The 18,314-nt window shown below is 39.0% G+C and overlaps 1 protein-coding gene across 1 annotated transcript in view; it reads right to left on the reverse strand.

Annotated features, from left to right (window-relative positions):
• The window catches only part of LOC126236242 (ATP-binding cassette sub-family C member 4-like), a 180,777-nt gene that overhangs the window by 69,559 nt on the left and 92,904 nt on the right, over positions 1-18,314 (reverse strand). The window contains exons 11-12 of the mRNA XM_049945385.1: positions 5,537-5,720; positions 747-926 (exon numbers count right to left, since the gene is read on the reverse strand). Of these exons, the coding sequence (XP_049801342.1) occupies positions 747-926; positions 5,537-5,720 (364 nt within the window). The remainder of the gene's footprint in view (positions 1-746; positions 927-5,536; positions 5,721-18,314) is intronic.

Genomic DNA, 18,314 nt, shown 5'->3' on the forward strand with positions numbered 1-18,314 from the left:
ACGGGGTGGAGAGTTGATGCATCAGAAATAATATTTGGTCAAAGAGTCTTTGAAGGTGACAACAGTAATGTTACAAAATGAAACTGATATGAACATTTGGAGGATAAGCAATATAGGAACCAACTTTACAGGGATCCAGCAGGAATGTGAATTTTAGAGTGAGATAATTTATGGATGTCATTATAGTAATGATTCAGGGTATTTTCCAACTGTTAAACCTTCTAGATGTAAAATTGTGTCATTTGATCTTGTGAGCATAAGGAAATAATTGAATAATACCATACAGTTACTAATATTAGTTGTGAGACAGTAGAGGAATATTATCTACCGGCAGGATAATAAATAGCATCTGATAATGCATAGTTTGGATGATTCAGTTGGAAAAGAGATGATTATTGACAAATCCATGAAAATATAATGCCATTGTTTTGTATTGTTGTGTATAGTTTCAGGTATAGGAGGATGGGATTGTCACATGAGCATATAGAGTAATTTTGGTAGTTAAAATTTGATAGAAAAGAAGGAAACCTGACAGGCAGACATGCAAACTCCTGTTAGATTTTTAATTTGATACAGCAAAAGATGAAATCCATTGTTAAAAATTTTTCTCTTAAAAATGAATTTACGTTTTGCTAGAACAGAATAATGCCAGTAACAAATGTAAACTATATCATCACACATAGCACACATTGAAAATTGAACTCTTTAAAAGTAGACAACCATTTGGGTCCCTAAATGTTACTCACACGTGTGGATGCTCGAGATATTTGCCTTGAGAACCTCGAAAGCTGCCTACCAAATGTTTGTGATGATTTATTCACTTCAGGCTCATCTTCATCTGTGTTTTTTCCTGAAAGGCTCAGCATCATTGCGTACTCTGGGTTTTGTACAACTGATGCATATAACCCTTGAATTTTGACTTTTCCCTGTTGGATAAAAAACGTAATTATAGTACAAAATCAGTGATATTGTTTGATGGTTTAAAGAAGAAATATTTCCAGCAATGAGTCTTAGATATAGGCCATAATAGCTACATACTCATATAAACATTATGCAACTGTAGCAGAAATACAAAATTAACAGCAATATGCAGACTAAAATCCTAAAATGATAAAAAAAAGATCGACTGTACATGAAGAAAGTTCATGCATCCTTTTGATTAAACACTATTACCTTTCATCCTTATTTAACTCACAATGAGAGACTTGTATGTATGCAGCAAAATATTTGGCAGTTTTCAGTGGCAAGATCAGCTATGATACACTATGTTTACATGCATATACAAAAAAGGCTGAAGATTTTTCAGTATGAAAGAAAATAATTTTCTCTCTCTTTCTCTCTCTCTCTCTCTCTCTGTCTGTAGCACCCGCTCTCTCTCTCTCTCTCTCTCTCTCTGTGTGTGTGTGTGTGTGTGTGTGTGTGTGTGTGTGTGTTCAATAGGCGGAATGTAGCTGGGCGTGTGTGTGTGTGTGTGTGTGTGTGTTTGTGGATGCAACTGTGCACTTGTCAACAACTAAATGTTTCTACGCTAATATTCAGTGAGTGGTCTCCATTACTCCTAAATTATCCACATTATATCAGAGTTTTCAATATGCCTCTTTGTTGTTATAAAATGTGTGTGCTATTCATTGTGAGATAGTTGAGAATACGGAGACACATATTGAGTTAAAAAATGCAAAAAAAAACATTTATTGTTGCAAAATATTTTGATTTCACAATATGATTTCAGAGGAACTACTGCATTTTGTCCTGCAAGATTCAGTTTTTTTTTTATTTTCTCATAAATAAATTTCTTTTGAAATCTTTTTACAGTTGTCTATAGCATAGATCATCTCCTCATTTGGTGAGCATATTGTATCTCCAAGTGATTTTTTTGAATTCAGGAAACGGAAAAAAAGAATCACATGTCTAAATCTGAGAAATAAGATACACTATCCATCCAAAAAGTTCCAAGGGTTTTATTCCTGGCATATAAGTGGCATAAGTGCAGTAGCTATCGTGGCTGATTGAACTAACAACTGTAACAACAGATGTGCATTTGACCACTCTGTTGTGAGCAAGCAATCTCAGTAGTTGACATGTGACCATAATGAGTCAACATTGTTGTTTCACAATTCACAATGCAGAAACTTTCCTACATCAAGTGTTCAGGGCATTCTCTAGAATGTTTTGAGAAAGAGAAAAGTATGCACAAAGTTTGCCCCACACACCTTAAGTCCTGGACAAAAATGAATGTGGACATCTGCTGCAACTTGATTGAAATGCAGTTCACAGACAGTTCATTCCTGGAAAAAATGATCACAGGTGACAAGACTTGGTGTTATCAATAAGAACTTGTCTCTAAATGACAAAGTGTAGAAATTCATGAAGGCTCAATGCTTTGATGGCATAACCAATGTTCAGTCCACTGCTGAGTTGATGTGAGTTGAACAACATTCCACAGAAGAACTTTTCTGACAGTTTTACTTGGTTGTCACAATGTTTTGTGTTTTGCAGTCTAGTGGGGTGGGGGAATATGTTGAACACATGAAGTATTAAAACCATCTTTATAATCGTTTTCTGCTTTTTGTTAATCCTGTCTCAAAACCTTATGGACTGTTGCGGTACATAAGAAATTATTTCTTTGCTGAACTCATGCACTTTTGGCATCACAGTATCCAGCAGAAAGAGCTCTATTTGCCATGCTACTTGTAGTTTTTAGGGCTCAACTAACTATTCAAATGGTCCAAAAACATTACATAGTAAACCCACTCACTCTTTTATGCTGTTTTAACAGTAATAGAATAAATAGGTTTACAAGGGTCCATGAAGCAAGCCATCAATCTTTTGAAAGCTAGAGCACCTGGTTCAGTACAACGCATGAAGGTAAAAACAGTCACTGTTCAAGAAATTGAAAGAGTTATTAAATCCCTGAAAAGTAAAAACTCTGCTGGAATTGACAACATTTCTAACAAGTTATTAAAATACTGTTCCAGCCATGTAAGTAAAGTCCTTTGCCACATTTTGATGCGTCACTTAAGCAAGGAATAGTTCCTGAGAGGCTTAAGTATGCAGTTGTAAAACTGCTGTATAAGAAGGGGGTAAGACAGATACTGCTAACTATAGGCCAATATCACTAATGACAAGCTTTTCAAAGGTTTTAGAGAAACTAATGCATGCCAGGATAGTTAAGCATCTCAGTGAACACAATGGCTTCAGCAAAAGTCAGTTTGGATTTCAGAAAGGTTTGTCAACAGAAGATGGAATATTTGCATTTACTGGCAAACTCTTGGAATCTATCAACAAAAAACTGAAAGTGATTGGCATATTTTGTGACCTAACAAAAGCAGTTGACTGTGTAAATCACCAAATTCTTTTACAAAAAGCTGCACATCTCGGTATAAGTGGTGCAGCAGGGAAATGGCTCAACTCATATATGTCAAACAGGAAAGAAAAAGTTGTAGTAAATAGTCAAGAAGGTGTCCCAGTATCTTCAGAATGGGGTACCATCACATGTGGAGTGCTGCAGGGCTCAGTTCTGGGCCCCCTACTTTTTATTATATTTATAAATGATCTTCCTCTCTCCACGGAATATTGCAGATTCACCATTTTCGCGGATGACACTACACTACTTATTGATAATTCAGTAGATAAACTTGAGGTAATGGCAAATAAGGTTTTAAATGAAACAGTGAACTGGTTCAACATTAATGGTCTTAATTAAATTACTGTAAAACAAACTACTTTCAGTTCCACAACACATCCAAAGATGAGGAAATACTTGTAAAGATAGGTGAGCAGACAATAACCAGGGTAAATTCCTCAAAATACCTAGGCTTGCATATTGATAGCAAACTGAATTGGTCAAACCACATCGTGGATCTGTGCAAAATACTAAGTTCAGCAACATACGCATTGCGCATTGTTTCTTCTTAGAGAAATATAGAAACTATGAAGTCAGCGTATTATGGTTACTTTCATGCAATTATGGCATTTGGAATTATATTTTGGGGAAATCAGCCACTGGCTACAAACGTACTGTGTGTAAAAAAAAGAGCCATAAGGATCATGTATGGAGTCCATCCTAGAGCCACATGCAGGAATCTTTTTAAGAAGCTTGAAATACTTACATCCACTGCGCAATATATATTCTCATTGATGTGCTTCATAAGGAAAGAAAAATCCATCTTTAAGCTGAATAGTGCATATCACAGTCACAATACCAAAAGAAAACAAGATATCCACTATGAACAGCCAAATCTAAGTATGGCGCAGAAAGGAGTCCATTTCAGTGGCTGTAAGATTTTTAATGCCCTCCCTTCAAGAATTAAGTGTTTGGTAGATGATGATCTCTTGTTTAAAAAAACTTTAAGGCAGTTCCTATTGCAAGGATCATTTTATACATTAGAAGAGTTCCTGAACTACAGTGTTTAACATTTCTTGTATTGTAAATTGCAAATGTATGCCCAAACTTGTATTTGTAATACCGAATATTTTAATTGTAAACATATATTTTGCAATATTTATTTCTCTGTAACACTTATTGTTTTGTAATCTTTATCTATCTCTAAAATGTATTTTTGTAGTGGGACCTAAGTTACTGGTTTTTTGTTTTGTAATCTCTATGTATCTCTAAAATGTATTTTTTTGTAGTGGGACCTAAGTTACTGTTTATTGTTTTTGTTTTGTTTTATGTACTAGTATAAATTCTGGCCAAAAGCTTGTAAAATTGACACGTTCCATATCCTGTGATAGTGTCACAACATCGATCACCGGAATAAGAGATAAATAAATAAATAAATAAAAATAAAATTCTAACAGACAAACATGATTATACATTACTCTTTCTTTCCTTTTATTTTTCCTTCTCATATTTGGTACTTACTGTTTTAACTGCAGATTCATCTCCAGGTGGAAGCAAGTTTCATCTCAATCCATATAATGATAACAGAATTTCCTTGGAACATACTTCAACTTTTACAAACAAGATTCTGAAATGTCTATGCTCAAATATTTACAGTTGGGAGTTGATCAATGCTAAGCCCATCAAGCAATCAGTTTCTTTGTGCAGAACCATTCAGAATATTATATATTCATTCAAATGAGGTACCAGAAGTGTGAATAACCTCATGAATCTTAATTTGAAGTGAACTTTTACCATATTTTAACAATTTTTATAAACCATTTCATCAGAAGAAACCAGCACAAGTCAAATCTGCAATATTTATATGACCATGCAGAATCTATCTGATAAGTTCTTACATGCTGGCACAGAATTTCCATGAATTTCTCTCAACTACATTACATAATAATCTTCCAACCGCCCCCCCCCCCACACACACAGACACCCCCCCCCCACCTCCACACACACACACACACACACACACACACACACACAAAAAAAACAAATCATAAAACTGACACATCAGTGAGATAAATATTTAGAAAATTGTTGAAAGCAAAAATATAAGACCTGGTATTTTATTTCTGGGTGTAACTTTTGACTCTCAAGACTTAACACTCTTATTATATGAGCATAATCTCACAACATACTTACTGCATCAATTAGCACAACATGATCCGTATGAGGTAGATTTTGTATTTGATGTGTCACAAGTATTCTTGTTTTATTATGCAAAAATTTTACAATGCATTCCTCAAACAGATGTTTTCCCACATGGGTGTCCACTGCTGAGAGTGGATCATCAAGAAGATATACGTCTGCATCGCGATAAACAGCCCTGAAATACACAAGTAATCAGCTTATCTTATTATTAGGCAACAGTAGCATATTAAATGATTACAACCAGAACTTATCAGCCACTATAATTAATTTATAAATATGTGTTCACACATGTATTTACAGTAGCAAATCTGTGCAGAAGATGCTAACTGAAAGCTGAGTCTAAACCTAAGTAACACCCAGGGTATGGAGTTAGAATTACATATTAGATAACTACTCATTCATTTCTTGACTTACAAGTCTACTGCCAAAGCTCAGCACTCAAAAGACTGTTAAGGGCAGTACAATAATTTTTCATATTTAATTTTCCACTAATTAGTGCAATTGTGTATGCAACTGTTTGTCAGCACTTCTTTCAGAAAGATTTATTCTAAAAATGAACTAGTGAAAATGTCAGAACTCACATGGATTGAACAGACACTGCTTTGGTAACACTGAGTGCTTCTGGGAATTACTCGTGCATGTAACCTCTGTCCAGAAACATTAAAATTTAAAGCATGCCATGTGTATGTTGTAATTATGTGAGGGGTGATGCATCAGTCACACTCATGTGTGATTGCACTGCCCTGTTGAGAGAAAACTGAAATTCACTCTTATAGTTTGGGAAGAATGTTTCATCTAGAGCTTGTCATATTGCCAAAGAGTGACTAAATCTTTACATTAGTGGAAGGAGCATTCTCAGCAATGTGCCGAATTTCATACTTAAATCCATAACTGAAGTTTCAGTGCAAACTGTAACCAGAATCCCCAATAATCTCTACATGATCTTCTTTACCAAGATGATTTTGCAAAGAGCCAAAATCACAGGTCACATCACTAAGCCCTATATTTGCCTTAAAAATCCTAGTTACTTAGTATTCACTGCCTAAGGAGTTCAGTACTAATTCTGACATTCCCGTTAGTTGATTACTCCCTAGCAGAAGAACCTTATTGGTCTTTCCACACATATTATGACATTTTTCAAAGGAAAACATCGTCTGCTATCGGCTGTAAATTTTTTTTCATTTATTGTTAGCCAGTTTTGACTGTATAGTCATTATCAAGCAACAAATGGAATATCTCTAGCAACATGCCACAACAAAATATTATGTATGTTGTTTGATAATGACTATACTTGTCAAAATTGGTCAGGTCAATAGCAAATAAAAGAAAAAAATTCTGTCTTGCAATGGGTAATGTTTTCTTTTGAAATGTACACTGAGACCATGAACCTGTGTATAAATAATATCATCATATGATGACTGTCTTACCAGATTGTTTCTGACCAGCTTTTGATGTCTGCACACTTATGTCTAAAGCTTCAAGGGGACTGACTGTGTTAGAGGCATCTAGACTAAATATGGCAGACTTGTGCCATTTCTTAATCCTCTTGCTGATTTGGCAGGACTCCACAGTCCAGTCATTTACCCAATTCCTAACCTTCATATCCTCACAGTTCTAAATTTTGATATTAGGTAATGGACAACACTGAGTATGGTTCAGTCTAAACATCTCTGTTAAATTATGTTTGAAGCATTGTATCAAAATCTGCTAGCTACACCAATTGAAGTAACATTAAATGACATTAGCACTTTGACCTGATCTTTATGAATTAGCACCAGTAAACTTAGATAAAACAAAGGCATCCTACTAGGTAGAAACAACTACCAGCTGTTAAGGGTATGCAAATCTGTTAATGTTGATAACAGATCAAATAGAAAGTAATAATTTGTGGGTATTTTAAACACCTTAGCCATTTTTGCATGTTGTGTTACTGATGATTTTTATGATGGAAATGCCAGCATCTTATTAACTTCCTGCTTTTTTATGTATTAATGACTTAATAAAAATATTTTGGAGTGGATCTAATTTTATATAGGCAGAATTTATTGCTCCAAAATATACTTGTATATTAATCATGATACAGTATTATGAATATTAATAGCACCCAAAAATATGGACAGCATCCCACGTGCTGCAGAAGAACTAGACTTTCAACTCATGAAAAATGTGTGACACTTTCAGTGTCATGCTGGTGCTCTGTTCAAAGCACAAAGTACACAGCCTTTTAGTAGTACCAGCACTGAATGAAGAAGGAAGAGCTTGTTGTTCCTAATCCTCTCTTTACCCTCTCGCAATCTGTATATTGGATGGAATCTGATTCATCTACTTATCACACTCCCTTCTATTAATAGACAATGGAAGTGTGACATACATTAAAATAAGTTCTCATAATCAGTCACAGACTGAAGGAAACAGTGGCCCAAGTAGCAGCTGAAGGAAAATTATATCAACTATTCACTACTTAAAATTATTCTGGAGCAAGCCATAAAATTTCATCATTGTTTACTCAATGAATTAATGCTGCAAGATATAAATAATTTTAAAAATAAATGGCAAATGAAATTACTCAAGCTTTTAAATCATTGATTAAAATGTTATCCAAAGTATAGTTGTCAAACTATTATCCTGTGGATAACATAAAAGAGATCACTTTTATGTGACAGTGATTTCTACAACAAACAAGAGTGTCTAGATATACAGGGTGTTTAAAAGTCTTTGTGACAAACATCTTGCTACTGGGAACAACTTTTGCTGCAGACAAAATGTTCACTGGCATTTCCTGGGACGTGAGGTCCCATCTTAGTGATTTTCTAGCCCTGGGACAATATGATTTCACCGAACTAGCAGGTACTACTAACCAGTTGTGGTGCATCTGATAGATAAACTGATAGATTTTCAATAAGGAAACCTTAAGTATGTGTGCGTCTTTGTGGAAAAAGACATTTTAGAGGCTTGGCCTACCAACTTTCGTTTGGAGTATATGACTAGCTTATATGCAATACACATTGCACATGAACACCACAGAATACCGACACCCTGATACCTCTCAAAGGCACAATCAGTTAATAGAGACACCCGATATCTCCAGGAAGCAAGGATGAATATTTTGTCCCTAATGATAGTTATTCTCCATTATGTGATCTATCACCCCTAGATGTTTGTCACAACGACTTTGAAACACCCTCTATAATAATGAGATATCTTAATGTTTTGTGTTTATGAATACTTGTTTGTTTATTAAAGTGAATAGCAAATTAAATGTCAGGAAGTTACCATGGATTACACTTTTATATACTAAAAAGGCTATATATTCTCTAGAAAGAAGAAGATCTCAGACTGAAATTAGATCCTCCAAAAACTTATACCCACAAACGAAGAGTCCAGCCATCCATGCTAAATACTTCAGCTCTTGATGTCCATTTACCTGCCACAGAGAATTTGAGCCATGTCTTGTTCAGTTTGGTCCACAGTGGTGATTTGACATTTGACAGAAATAACTCCTTCCTTGTTGCAGGGATCCTACTGCTGTCTCTGCATTACACATCTCTGTCACCAAATGCCTCAATCTCACCATTTTTTCTCATCCTCTTCCATTTCGCTTCTCTCCATCATTTCCTTGATACCAATTTGCCACAATTTTCATGATGGTCTTCTCCTTCCAGGAGGTTGCCATGAAAGTACTTTCTTGAATATTTTCATCCATTTTTTTGACATGCCCAGACCATCCTTGCTGTCTTTCTTTTATTTTATGTGTAATACACAAAGAACACTGTAGTTAAAAAATTAGTGTGTGGGAGGCATTGAATTTGTTATGCATAAGACAAGAGTAGGCTGTTAAGTATCAGAGAAAAAAAAAGCAGGTTTCAATATGGCCAACCAACAGTCAGACATTGACATCCTTGAGCTTTATTTTGGGACAGGAAAAAGTGTCTCAAATGGTACTTTGAGAAACTTGGCACTGCAAAATTTACATTGCATGGTTAACAGGAAAGACATTCTCTAATAAAAACACAATGATCAGGTACTAGTTTACACAGAATTTTGATTTGGAGGTGCAAATATTTACTGAAAGTTTTAGAATGCTGACTTAGCACCAAATTACAGAAATACATACCAATGGCTGCTGAATACACTACTTTTCTATATGTGTTTTAGTACACTTTTGAAGTCAGAGCATCCTTTCTGAGTTAGCATTTTGCATTTTCAGTCTGTTGTTGTGGGAAGTAACCTTCCTTATATGTATTTGTGGAAGAATATAGACATTTGTTAACACACTCCTAGTCTGTTGCTATTTTCATATCACTGGAATCCTCTAACAAAAATTTCAGTATAGTAATTATTCACAGCAATTCAATGCTGGGATTGTTTGTGATGGACCAGGAATGTGGTATCCACTCTCAGTTACCTCCCAAAATATAAAAGTGGAGATGATGAATATTTACATTTGACAGTACAAAAGTTGGCTGGCAGAAATCACATCTACATCTACATCTGCAAACCACCGTGAGGCGCATGGCAGAGGGTATATCGCATTGTACCAGTTATTATGGTTTCTTCTGGTTCCATTCATGTATGGAGTGTCAGAAAAATATTGTGTGAATGGCTCTGTGCATGCAGCTATTATTCTAATCTTATCCTCACAATCCCTATGTGAGCGATACATAGTGGGTTGTAGTATATTCCTAGAGTCATCATTTAAAGTCAGTTCTTGAAACATTGTTAATAGACTTTTTTGGGTAGTTTATGCCTATCTTCAAGAGTCTTCCAGTTCAGTTCCTTCAGTACTCTGTGACACTCTCTCACAGATTAATCAAACCTGTGGTCACTTGTGCTGCCCTTCTCTGTATATATTCAATATCCCCTGTTAGTCCTATCTGGTACATGTCCCACACACTTTAGCAATATTCTAGGTTGAGAGCATGAGTGATTTGTAAGCAGTCTCCTTTGTAGACTGATTGCACTTCCCTGGTGTTCTAGTAATAAACCAAAGTCTACCAACTGCTTTACTCATGACTGAACCTACAAAGTGTTACATCCAAGTATTTTTACGAGTTGGCTGATTCCAACAGTGAGTCATTGATATTGTAGTCATAGGATACTGCATTTTTCCATTTTATGAAGAGAAAAATTTTACATTTCTGAACATTTAGAGCAAGTTGCCAAACTATGCACCATGTTGAAATCTTATCAAGATCTGACTGAATATTTATGTAGCTTCTTTCAGATAGTACTTCATTATAGATAACTGCATCATCTGCAAAAAGACTGATTTTACTATTAATATTGTCTACAAGGTCATTAATATACAATATGAACAGAAATGGGCCTAACACACTTCCCTTGGGCACACCCAAAGTTACTTCTACATCTGATGATGACTCTCCAACCAAGATAACATGCTGTGTCCTGCCTACCAAAAACTCCTCAATCCAGTCACAAATTTCTTATGATACCCCATATGATCATACTTTTGACAATAAACATAGGTGCAGTACTGAATCAAAGGCTTTTTGGAAATGAAGAAATACTGCATCTACCTGGTTACCTTGATCCAAAGCTTTCTGTGGTTATTGTGAGAAAAGTGTGAGTTGTGTTTCACATGATTGATGTTTTAGAAATCCGTGCTGGTTGGTATTGAGGAGGTTGTTCCATTAAAGATACCTGATTATGTTTCAGCTCAGAGTATGTTCTAAGGTTCTACAACAAACTGATGTCAAGGATAATGTCAGTAATTACGTGAATCATTTCTACTACCCTTCTTTTAGATGGATGTGACCTGTGCTCTTTTCTAAGAACAGGATACAGTTGTTTGTTTGAGGGAACTACAGTAGATTATAGATAGAAGAGGGGCTAATTCAGCCACAAATTCAGTATAGAATCTGGCAGGGATTCCATAAGGGCCTGGAGCTTTGTTGAATTTTAACAACTTCAGCTGTTTCTCAACAAAACTGACAATAATACTTATTTCATTCATCTTTTCAGTGGTACAAGGATTAATTTTGAGCAGTTCTCTTGGGTTTTTCCTTTGTAAAGGAATATTTTAAAATGGAGTTAAGGATTTGAGCTGTTACTTGATACCCTCGATTTCCATTTCTGTCTCATTTGCTAGGGACTGGAAAGCAACTTTGGTGCCACAAACAGCCTTTAAATATGCCCAGAATTTCTTTGGTTTTTGTGAAAGATCACTTGACAGTTTCCTGCTATAGGAATTATTGAAGGCATCACACATTGCTCTCTTGACAGCCAAATGTGTTTCACTCAACATCTCTCTATCTATAGCCCTGCACTTTGTTTTAAACCTATTACACAGTAAGATTTAAGGGTTGATACAGCTTTGATGTGAATGAAATATAACCAGTCATATTTTTTGTTTATCTTTGTAACATACAGACAAGGAAACATTACCCAAAAATTTCAGAAATCTGTTCCTAGAATACACAAACTCTTTTCTTCAAATAGAATATCCTGGTTTTATCAACAGATATAGTGCGTGTTAATAAAATAGATATAATGTTGTAAACAGCCTTTCTAGCTGAATAAACAAGGTACAGGTTTCATATGTTTTATAAAGAAATCCACTACTGTACAGCTGCACTATTGACGACAAACAACTGAAGATAGCACAATGATATTTTCACTCTGCAGCAGAGTGTGCGCTGATATGAAACTTCTTGGCAAATTAAAACTGTGTGCCAGACCGAGACTCGAACTTGGGACCTTTGCCTTTTGTGGACAAGTGCTCTACCAACTGATCTACCCAAGCATGACTCACGCCCCGTCCTCACAGCTTTACTTCTGCCAATACCTCGTCTCCTACCTTCCAAACTTTACAGAAGCTCTCCTGTGAACCTTGCAGGACCAACACTCCTGAAAGAAAGGATATTGCGGAGACATGGCTTAGCCACAGCCTGGGGGATGTTTCCAGAATGATATTTTCACTCTGCAGCGGAGTGTGCGCTGATATGAAACTTCCTGGCAGATTAAAACTTTGTGCCGGACCGAGACTCGAACTCACGACCTTTGCCTTTCGCGGGCAAGTGCTCTACCAACTGAGCTACCCAAGCACGACTCACGCCCCGTCCTCACAGCTTTACTTCTACCAGTACCTCGTCTGTGAGGACGGGGCGTGAGTCGTGCTTGGGTAGCTCAGTTGGTAGAGCACTTGCCTGCGAAAGGCAAAGGTCGTGAGTTCGAGTCTTGGTCCGGCACACAGTTTTAATCTGCTAGGAAGTTTCAGCTGAAGATAGCGTCTGCTATAAAATATCTAGGCGCAACTATCCAGAGCGACCTTTAGTGGAATGACCATATAAAACAGATAGTGGGAAAAGCAGACACCAGACTCAGATTCATCGGAAGAATCTTAAAGAAATGTAACTCATCCACGAAACAAGTGGCTTATAAGGCGTTAGTTCGGCCGATTCTTGAGTATTGTTATTCTACCTGGGATCCCTGTCGGGTAGGACTGATATAGGAGATAGAGAAGATCCAACGAAGTGCGGCGCGTTTCGTCACGGGGTCGTTTAGCCGGCGAGAGAGCGTTACGGAGATGCTAAACAAACTCCAGTGGCAGACGTTACAAGAGTGGCGTTGTGCATCACGGAGAGATTTACTATTGAAATTTCGGGACAGTACTTTTCAGGAGGAGTCAGACAACATATTACTGTCCCCCAAGTACATCTCGCTTACCGACAATCATTCTTCCCACGCACTATTCGCGAGTGGAGCAGGGTTGGAGGGATCAGATAGTGGTACCGAAAGTACCCTCCGCCACACACCATTAGGTAGCTTGCGGAGTATGATGTAGATGTGGATGTAGATATAGAAGCGTCTCATGTTTGAATCCCTCTGATTTTTTTTCCGACACAAGCAACAAATTTTTCTAGTTCAACAATTTATTGTCTATGGACCCCACCATCGTATTAAGTGAAACACATGTCGACATTTCAATGAAGTGCAGTTAATTTCCCACTAAATATGAGACTGAATTTTGGCTATGAATCAATAAAAGTCACTTCTGGTGGAGAATGATCTTCCTGGAGCTGGAAAACGAAATATACTACCTCTGTTTGACATTATGCATGAGAATCATTTGCACGGTTTCATTGATATTACACAATATCTGTTGCAGTAATTCTGGTCCGCAAGCATTCCATTTGTTCTATAACATCCAATTACAGTGAAAGGGCGAGGTCTAATAACTGCACCACATCGCTTTCAATTGAGCCATATTATTCGTACGCTATGCCTCATCCTCGCAGGCTATTCGTGCTCACATCACTACTCTTGTGGAGGAAGCGAATTTGACGGTCTCGGAGGCCACCGGGTGACACCCCATGAGTCGATGGGATATAAAACGTTGCCGAGATACTGGAGAAACCAGAAAACGTGTGGAAATTGGACTTTGGCGTGTAACAGCACTTGTCCAGGATAATGATCTTGCCAACATGCCATGGCTAAATCCTTTTTAAACATGGTGCAGTTGAAACGTACTACCGCGTTTCCCAAGTCGGCGGATACGGTTCGGTGCCGGCTTAGAGAGGCCGGGCTGATTAGCAAAGATGCTGCCATTAGTCAGATGCTCCATGATGATAATCGACTCTACCGATTAGTGTTCGCCAAGGGCAAATGTCAGTCGTGACTTGCAGCATGTGATATTCCCAACGACTTAGTATAGTCCACAGTGGATCACGGCCCAGTAAGAGTATACAGGCAAGATATTCGTTTCGATCCCAGATACACCGATGAGTTATCTTGCAGTGGCCTTCTGTCCGTGGCACTTTGGGGCTAGATGTGTTCCTGTGGACTTGGAATGCTTCACAAGATTGATAGTTGACTTGATGCTGTCCATCTTATGAGCAATATTGTGGCCCCATCAGTGCGACAACTACATCCTGAGGGCGTAATCTGTTTCCAACAGGACCAATTTCCTATACATAAGTCAACGATCGTGCTAGCGTGGTTTGTAAAACACATTAAGATATCCCTTTTCATTAGGCCTCTTCCTGCACCAAACCTAAACCCTACTAAAAATGTATGGGCAGAGACAAATCGGACCATGCGAGAAAACTGACCAGACCCCGCGTCAATAGCACGAGATGATTTGTGGAACATTACACTAGCTGCGTGGAAGTAGATGGCAGAGTCTGAGACATTTGTTACTCACCTCATAGACTTCTTTTCTCGCAGGCTGCAGACATTGAAGTTAAAGGCCTGTGAAGAGATATTAGGTGGTAACGAAGTCACATGCTGTGCCCGTGAAGTGTTCTTTCTATTAATTTCGGGATTTCTAGTAATTAAAGGAATTAACGTAGTAACGCAAAAAAACTGGACACATCAAACTTTGTCGCCAGGCAGTTGCCTAGTAGATCACCGACTATGCCACTTTTTTCCAACTTCTTTCTTTGACCGAACTAGTTGAACAACCGTACCGACATACCTCTGAGCTACGAATGCATTATGGTACAGCTGCCGACATTTGTATATTTCTGTTATGAAATGAAGTGCCTTTACTAGGTCTGTAACGCTACGAATGACGCGGCGCAGTTTTCTTGCGTGTTTTTGGAGGGTGCGTCCTTATGCTAAGTGTCGAAAAGGTGTTAATCCTTCTATTACACTCACAATTACAAGTGTTCTTTGTTTTCCTGAGCAGATCTGTGCAACCCGTAACGAGACTGGTTTCCTGTCTCACATGGCGGGTAATTCAATCATCACGCAGGCCATTTTTTTGTGCTGTCAGATGTACACTGTCCACATTTCTGAAATGCCCTTCCTTCTCTCATGCAGCAAGAAATAAAACTGACCTGAGAAATTACTCAGCACTTTGTGACAAAATACAGTGGTTTCTGCATCAGTATCCGTGGTGGTGATTACCGGCATTTTCTGTTAAGAGCAGATCTCCTGTTACTTTAATTACGGTAGCTTATTTCGTGTCAGACTTATAAAAGTCTTCCAGCCCAGTTTTATTTGACCTCCATGTAGCTCGATGCTTAGCCATGTAGAACTAGACAGTGTTGATCATTGAAGAATTCTCTGTTCTTTACAGTCCGACCTCAGCAAGCTGAGAATAGAACAACAGGAGTAGCAGATGGAATGAAGATTCGAATCGATGTCCGTCAACATCTGTGTCATCAGAGCGGAGCACTAGTTCGCTTAAATAAGGCTTGATAAAAGAACGAGCTGTGATGATGCTGAAGAACTCCTGATGTTCGACAGTAATTATTAGCGAAACCAAACACTGCTCAACAATGCAGACCGTCAGATTTCAATCATTGTGTTTGAGTATAAGATATATGTTAATGAAAAAATATATACACGCTCCAGTCAAATTAATGTTAGCACAGCCTATGTTCGACGTCAACGCACAGTAACCACTCACAATCGCCATGTAGCAGGACTAGCAGTGGACGCTATATGAAGCACATCAGGGGGACGCGGAGAATAGCGCAGTCGTTGTCGTATTGGCAAAACAGAGAGATTTATCTCATGTCCAAATGTATATGATCATTGGCTTTCGAGCGACGGGTGGAAGTGTTTCCGAAATGGCTAAGTCTCTAAACTCTAGACGTGCTGCTGTGCGTGACAAATCTGTGCTATCCAAAACCTGTGCCGAGGCGGCTGTAATGCACTACGAGCAATAGATGACAGGGGTGAATTATAGTTGTGGAGATGTGCACAGTCGATAAACGTGTAACTGTTGAGCAACAGACCGCTCAGATGAACCAAGGGGCTACCAACAGTGTCTCATCATCGAACGTTCAGCGAACGTTGCTGCGTGTGGGCCTCCGCAGCAGGCAGTCCATGCATCCATGCTGACCTTTGTTCAGCGGTGAGAAGGCTAGAATTCGCAGGCCAGTACCGGGATTGGGCGTCCAGTAAGTGGCGACAGGTGGCCTTTGGAGATGAGTCACGTTTCGTGCTCAACGTCCTGCAACAACCGTTGGAAGGGTCCAGGCCGGAGGAGAGCGTTTGGGCCGGGGAATGTTTTCGTGACATTCCTTGAGGGCTCTCGCCATTGTGAAAGGCACAGTTGATCAACACAAGTATGAATCTACCGTTGGGGGACCGTGCCCACCTCTACATCCAGTTTGTTTTTCGTTGCCACTATGGCTTCTACCAGCAGGACAATGCAACATGTCACACAGTTCGCAGTGTATGTGCGTGGTTCGAAGGGCGCCAGGATGAGTTTATCGTGCTCCGCTGGCCACCAAACTCCCCGATTTTAAACCCGATCGAGAATCTGTGGGATCATCTTGATCTGGCTGTTGGAGCCATGGATTCTCAGCCGTGAAATCTAGCACAACTGGCCACGGCGCTGGATTCGGCATGACTCTGTGTCGGCACCTTCCAGAACCTCACTGACTCTCTTCTTGCACGTCTCGCAGAGGTCCGCGCTGCAGAAGCTGTTTATTCAGGCATTTGACGGGTGGTCGCATTAATGTAACTGGAGAGAGTATAATTAATCTTTGAGAGACAAAGTAGACAGATAGGGGAAAGACGCATCTCTGGGAAAGTTGGCAATGTGCGGCGAGCAGAAAGGTGTGGAGAAGTAGTCTGACGGCGGTGCTTGAGCTGAGTGACGTGTGTGGCATTCTCAAGCGCGCCAGTGTTTCTATCGTGAAACTAATGGAATGGACCAACGTTTAAGCTCCTCAGATGAGTATTGGTTGGAAGGATGTCGCAACTATAAAATCTCATTCACGTCCCTGGCTGTATCTGTGTGTGCGGTCCGCGCTGCAGAAAATGGTTATTCGGGCTTTTGACAGATGGTCACACTAATGTGACTGGACAGTGTAAATCTGCAACAGTCACGAAGTTTTAGATCCGCTACGCATTTTCTTGGTTAGCCATCATCATCAGGTGGAAAGCATATTTTACATGGGTCATGTTAGTGGTAAACATTGGCGATATCGTGCAGCAGCATGTCTAGCGCCTGAGATGTTAAGTCGTGACTTACAAGTACGAGAATAGCAAGAAAAGTAAGTGTGCTGCGTTCTGCCGCTGAAATTCGCGTATGTTGTTCTCACTGTAGGACAGATTACAGCGGAAATCGTCACACATGGGCGTCAGAGGAGTCGGAAGGAAGGGGTGGGTGGATTGGGCGGTGCAGGGTGCGGCAGTTGCTCCCCTTCCTGGAATCTGGTGTACCGTACTGATTTCCTATCCATTACAGCACTATCATGTCCCTTCCCTCTTCCTGTAATCTAATGTACCTTAATGATTTTCTATCCATTACAGATTTATCATGCACTTAGGAATTGGATGTTTTGTGTTAGCAGAAGAGTCAACACAGTGTTACGAGAGGAGGCCGAAATGCACGCGTTTTAGCTCACGCAGGCTGGCGTGAGGAGGGAAGAAATATAGTGACGTGAGGTCTGGAAAATGACAAGGAATGAGAATTCAGAAAGCGGACGTAATTAGTTTGATACTTAACTTTAATCCATTAATGATGAACGTCGCTCTTGACGGAACATTATCTATTCAGAATACATTCCGGAAGATAGTAATTATAGTAACTGAATATGGCGCCTTGCTAGGTCGTAGCAAGTGACGTAGCTGAAGGCTATGCTAAAGTGTCGTCTCTGCAAATGAGAACGTATGTAGACAGTGAACCATCGCCAGCAAAGTCGGCTGTACAACTGGGGTGAGTGCTAGGGAGTCTCTCTAGACTAGACCTGCCCTGTGGCGGCGCTCGGTCTGCAATCACTGATAGTGGCGACACGCGGGTCCGATGTATACTAACGGACCGCGGCCGATTTAAAGACTACCACCT

The sequence above is a fragment of the Schistocerca nitens genome, chromosome 2 (genome assembly GCF_023898315.1).
Source record: "Schistocerca nitens isolate TAMUIC-IGC-003100 chromosome 2, iqSchNite1.1, whole genome shotgun sequence".
Lineage (NCBI taxonomy): Eukaryota > Metazoa > Arthropoda > Insecta > Orthoptera > Acrididae > Schistocerca > Schistocerca nitens.